General features: G+C 38.0%; 1 protein-coding gene across 1 annotated transcript; it reads left to right on the plus strand.

Annotated features, from left to right (window-relative positions):
- The first annotated feature begins 6 nt into the window (after window positions 1–6).
- Window positions 7–5,897, plus strand: LOC136533000 (callose synthase 2-like). Its single transcript, XM_066525562.1, has 11 exons — window positions 7–297; window positions 1,156–1,208; window positions 1,340–1,400; window positions 2,309–2,390; window positions 2,459–2,508; window positions 2,690–2,776; window positions 3,306–3,443; window positions 3,538–3,635; window positions 3,720–3,804; window positions 3,932–4,092; window positions 4,181–5,897. Exons 1-11 carry the CDS (start codon window positions 46–48, stop codon window positions 4,365–4,367), a joined length of 1,254 nt encoding a protein of 417 aa, XP_066381659.1. The 5' UTR covers window positions 7–45; the 3' UTR covers window positions 4,368–5,897.
- Window positions 5,898–6,348: the final 451 nt, after the last annotated feature.

Below are 6,348 nucleotides of genomic sequence, written 5' to 3' on the forward strand. Positions count from 1 at the left end.
ACAATGGAATTTGCAGTTAAGCTGAGATATGTTCTAAAATTCACAATGGCAGCCTTGTGGGTGGTACTATTGCCAGTTACATATGCTTACACCTGGGAAAATCCAACTGGAATTATCAGAATCATCAAAAGCTGGTTCGGAAATGGTCGAAACCACCCGCTACTATTTGTTGTTTCAGTAGTCATATATTTGTCACCCAGTATGCTTTCTGCTATTCTTTTTCTTCTTCCATTTCTACGCCGGAGCCTTGAAAGTTCAGACTTCAAGCTTGTGAGGTTGATCATATGGTGGTCTCAGGTGAACTTGAAATTTTAATAAATTACACTACCCATCCCTTAGTTCTGAATTATCATTTCACTTTAGTGTACCAGGTTTTATATTATGTTGACCTAAACCTTTGTGTTTGGACTAGTTTTTGTCTCTTAGTACAATGATATCAGTTCTCCTATGTACTACAGAAAAAATATCTTTTTTACCTGAACATTATCTTGACCCTTGAAGAAAATATGTTTCATTTGCCAGTTTTCTTTCAGTTGCAATTTTTTGAAAGACATATAGGATGTTCTAAGTTTCATTGAGTGGTGGTGCTGCACATTGCAGCAAATTGAAAAGCATCGCCACAAGGGTTTCAATTCTTTAGTGGTGATGGTGGCATGGTGGGTTTGGAAACATAGGAATGCCTGTGTCTTTGAAGGGACCTCACCTAATGTTAATGCTCTCATGCAAGAAATTAGGGGTGAGGCAAAATTGTGGTGTATCGCTGGGACTAAAGGTCTTAGACATATTTGCCATAGTGTGGTGTTTAGGTTGCTAGTCGAAGTTTATTGTTTTCCCGACTAGTCATTCATGTAAAATCATGCCCTAATGGGCTTTATGAGTCTTCTTAGACTCCTATTTAATATAATGATGCACAAGCTCTCCTGCATATCCGAGAAAAAAAATATAGCAACCAAGATGATGGATACTAACTTAGAATTGTATATTTTTACTTAAATAACCTTTTGTGTTTTGAAAGATACCTTTTGGGGTATTTTACTTTTAGGTAATTAACATTGTTTTACTTATTAGTTTCTATGTTGGAACTAATGTAGAAGTTTTTTATAATGCTGATTTATAGTTGAACATCATGAACTAATGTTGTGTGTCTTCATGCAGCCTCGTCTGTTTGTTGGTAGGGGGATGCATGAAAGTGCTTTCTCACTTTTCATGTAAGAATACATGCTTTTGTGTGTGCTTGTACATGAATGCAACTTATTTAGCAAAACTATTTTAATTAGAAAGATAGGTACCAGTTTATTATCTTTTAATTTAACACAATGATCTTGATTTGTATTTTTAGGTACACCATGTTCTGGATTGCTCTTCTCTTGATAAAGTTTGCATTTAGCTACTATGTGGAGGTAGTTCTACACACAATTTTGTTTTGCCATGGTTTATTTCATTAATCATCAATTCAACGAAGTCAATACGATGTATTTGGTAGCCAAACATACGACTATACATGTGCCTTCAAATTGAAGCCGTCTGTAGTCATTTCACATATTCATATCTACTATTAGTTATTATTTGTCATTTTTTGAAGATTCACATAACCAGCACATTGAAGTTCACTTTCATATTCTTAAGATAGAGCATGATATATATATAAAAAGGGCGTACCCAGTGCAGAGAGCTCCCGCTCTGTGCGGGGTCTGGGGAAGGGTGTTAGTGGCAAGCCTTACCCTCGCCTGTGCAATGCGAGGTATATTGTTAGTAGACAAAACTATTACATATTAACATGGCTTAAAAATGCTGCCCATGTTGCATCTGTTACAGGTTTTTTTTATCGTAAAACATCTGTTACAGGTTATTAGTGATGTTTAACTTTGAGGTAGTGTGTTGCAGAAGTCTGGTGGTTAGTGGATGCAACATGCTTAGTTGAGTTTCCTTCAGAAAAAAATTGAAGCTACAGTTATTCAACCTCAGTCCTCACATGCCTAAATTGTGAAAGCCATTATTCTCTCTGTCCCTAAATATATGTTGTTCCATCATTGCACTGGAAAGATATGAGATCAGAAGAACAGGCCTCATTGAACGGCTTGGTAATAGTAACTACACTAAATCCATATGTATATATGGTATGTGCTTGCCCATGCATTTGCATGAACTGTCAATAAATAAATGTTGGCCAATTCCATGTTCATAGCAGTAAATGGCCCTTGTCGTGTAAGCCAGTCAGAGAAAATTGAACTAATTGTTATTTACTATTTCAAACACATATGTTTTTGAATGAACTATGTCTCCAACTCAGTTATGTTTGTTCCTATAGATCAAACCTCTTGTTGAACCCACCAAGGTTATCATGAAGACCCCCATACGTACTTTCCGGTGGCATGAAGTTTTCCCAAGTGGTATGTATGTTTTTCGAACAATATTTCGTGCTCATTCAATTGTACCGATACCAAAGTTTATTGTGCAGAAAAGAGCAACATCGGTGTTGTTATTGCACTTTGGGCCCCAATCATTCTGGTAGGACCTTCTCCTTTGCTTTTCTCGAGAATTTAAGGTCTTCTTATGACCACACATATTGTTTTCTCCTGAAAACAGGAAGTTAAATTGTTTGTCTCCTATTAAATAAATGTGTATTATGTGGACTTGAGCAGTGTAGGAGGACGACATTGATTTTCGTGCATTTTTGTTTTCTTTACAGGTATATTTCATGGATACACAAATTTGGTATACAATCTTCTCCACTCTGCTTGGTGGAATTTACGGTGCTTTCCAACGACTCGGAGAGGTATTTTTCTTGTTGACTTTTTTCTACATACGAATCGTGCACAAAAGATTTATTTTCAGATTTCTTTATGGTACAAATGATCTTTTGGCAGAAATTATCTAGCGAATATAGGAAGTAACAACACATCAATTTAGGAAGTGTCTTTATTAGAATCTTACCCATGCAGTAAATCCTAGTACTTGTGAGTCTCTGACTAACCCTGATAAGGGATTTCTTGCTGTTCGTTTAACTAATTCTGGTGAACGGAATGTGCCCAATAAGTTCAGGGGTCAGGAGTAACTCAAAGTGATAGATTACCCTGAATAGATCTGACTTTCTGATTACACAATGATTTTGTGTACTTCAAATGACTAATTGCAGTTTTGCAAAGAATTCTATCACATTTACCTTTCATTTTCTGAAGAGACAGATTCAGACACTGGGTGTGGTGACTTTGTTTAATTCAATACCTTTAGCCTCTTATGTGCATCTAATTTTGGTTGAAACATTTGATAAAAAGCAAACCTTTCATGTTTTTTGGGTGAGACAGATTCGTACACTGGGGATGCTGCGAGCTCGCTTTGATTCAATACCTTTAGCCTTTAACTCATGCCTAATTCCTGTTGAAACATCTGATACAAAAAGGAAGAAAGGTCTGAGGTCTTACTTACACAATCGTTTCAAAGAGGTGCCATTTGTACTCTTAATATATTTCTGCAAACTTCAAATGGCTTGATTGCTAATTCTGTGTATATTTTTTTGTTATTGACGCTACTTTTTAGATGGAACATGCAGACAAGGAGAATATAGCAGCAAGGTTTGCACAAATGTGGAATGAAATTATCACCAGCTTTCGAGATGAAGATCTTATAGACAACAGGTGATTGGATTATATGGGTAAACTTAATTTCCAGCTCGATTTGTTTTTCCTGACCTAAGTTGATGCCCACATTTTTTTATTTAGGGAGAAGGAGCTGCTACTTGTTCCTTATGTGTCTGATCAGGCCCTTGGTGTCATGCAGTGGCCTCCATTTTTACTTGCCAGCAAGGTTATTATCTGCTTTTTAATTTTTATGGCTTTATTCTTTGTATTACATCATGTTAGAGGCAATGTTCATTCATATTTTGTTTGTAAGTTAAAAAGGGTTGACCTGTTGTTAACATCATGAATGTCAGATCCCGACAGCAGTTGACATGGCTAAAGATAGCAATGGCAAAGACCGAGATCTGAAAAACAGGCTTGAGAATGATTATTATTTTAACTGTGCAATTGAGGAATGTTATGTATCATTTAAGAATATCATCAATGACCTTGTACAGGGCGAACCAGAGAAAAGGTCCCTCCTATATTTCATCTATTAAACTCTGAAGAAATAATTTACTGATCCATGGCCTACTTGATGGTGTTTATTTATGTGCTTTCAGGGTCATAAATAAGATATTTGCAGAAGTTGAAAAATGCATCTCTGAGGACAAAGTTATTGCAGATTTGAACATGCGTGCCCTGCCAGATCTCTACTCCAAGTTTGTTGAGTTGGTTAAATACTTGGTATGTATAACCTATATACTTTTTTTTAACGCAATTGACAGGAGCTCTGCCTTTAGTTTATAAGGAAAACCGGGCCCGAAAACCTAACACTTGCATTGTTAATTTAAGGAAAATCAGCAAAAACCCTAACATCAGAAGCATGGCCGAAACGGCAAACCCAAACCCCACCAGCTGCAAGTCATCGCTGCCGAACCCTAACATCGAATTAAAGAGAAGTAGAATGCGTATAACACATGGGATATTTGCATTGACCCTTTTGTGTTGACCCTCCCCAGATACATATGGCAGTATGAGATTACAATATCCTAACTACCAAATATAACAACAAAACTAGCTATCAATATAGAGAAGTATTTAAATGTCCATCTGTTATTCTGTTATCAAAAGGTGCTAGATGTTGAAGTGAATAAGTGGATTGCCCACCTCTTCCCAATGGCTTAAGCTTTTGGGTTCACCTAGAGGGCAAACAGCAGGTTGTGGCAAGCCACGCTTCGCAAGATGGTCTGCTGTCCAGCATCTATTATTCACTGCAAGCCAAATCAAGAACTTGCACTTTATGGGGCCTAGCTTCTCCAAATCTGCTTCCATGGTGCAAATCTTGTTGTACCGATGAAAAAGAGCATCATAAGCAGATTTGCTGCTGTAAATTCCACTCTTTGAAAATCCCCAAGAGTACCGACTCCTTAATCGACACAGACAGGGAAAAAGTGTAATCGGGCTATGCCCTGTTGGCCGCAGGACACAACCCCTCACACCCACCAGTACCAAATCCACATCCCTGTCCGGTCACCATTTTCCTTTCCATTATTTCATCATGATATCATAGTTTAATCACCTATTTGCGAGTAACGACAGGTTACTCACGCTACCGACATCCTGAGCATAGCAGCTACTCGACCTATACTAGTAGGACTCATGGTGGAAATATTTATGCATGTAGCTTCCATAAAATGCCTGTAACGTAAATGCATATCATATAAATATATTCAGATCATTTAAAAATAGGGGTTATGCACCGGGGCTTGCCTTGGGCAGGCGCGGTGTTAGCAAAGTCAGTGACGGGTGGCTCCGGAACGTCCTCCTGCACGAGGATCTCCTCGTACTCTTCGATGACTTCGTCGTACTCCTGCTCGCCGAATGTCACGATCTCCAGTGGCTCGTCCTCTATATGCATGTAGTGATGATGATGCAATAATTAATATATAGGCAACCGCAACTCTTAAAATAAGAATACATCTACCAAGCTACTAAGCTAACTCTAATGACTAATACGCAAGGTTACCTATTATTCCCACTAAACAAGTATGAAACATTTCATATACTATCTTAGCAACTAAAGGCATCCTTATTGTTAAAATCAATTTACTATATATATAATAAAACAAGGTGCACTAGCTACCATGCATCATAAAAATTCATTCTCTAAATAACCATAATAAGCATTTCAAAATAATAAAGTAACCCTAAAGATATCACTGAACTATACGAACTAATTACACTAACAGATAGATCATGAATTTAGGAATCTAACAAAATTTATTTCACCATGAATAAATAAATTCAAATGAGCTCTAGAGATGAAGAAAATGATATTATTGGAGGAGGCTAATCACGCAATTGAACTTGCTGACTTGCACATGACTGTGGGTCTAGAATTACTAGATGAGACCACGAGTCAAGAAAATAAGAAGAAGAATGAAGGAATTCTTATAGGCTAGCTACCTCAGAATTGAATGAAGTGCCACCTACGGTGATCGATGTGTGGAGGCAATGCAAGAGGAGAGACACCAGGGAGCTTAGCAAATGCCTGCCCTGCGTGGAGTGGAGCAGAGCCATATATAGCACTGATCGTGGGTGGTCATGAGTAGTCAGGAAGCATGAAATGAGTTGGCAGGGTTGTCCTCTGGCTCCTGCCGTGTGCGGTGGTGAGGTCTTGGTCATGAGAGAATTAATTCAAGGATTGAACTTTGAGTGGTCTTGGACTTACGAGCATGTCAGGACTGGAGTGGGCTTTGGGGCTGAACGTACTTGGCGGTGGGGTGCT

Source organism: Miscanthus floridulus, unplaced genomic scaffold (assembly GCF_019320115.1).
Source record: "Miscanthus floridulus cultivar M001 unplaced genomic scaffold, ASM1932011v1 fs_767_1_2, whole genome shotgun sequence".
Classification (NCBI taxonomy): domain Eukaryota; kingdom Viridiplantae; phylum Streptophyta; class Magnoliopsida; order Poales; family Poaceae; genus Miscanthus; species Miscanthus floridulus.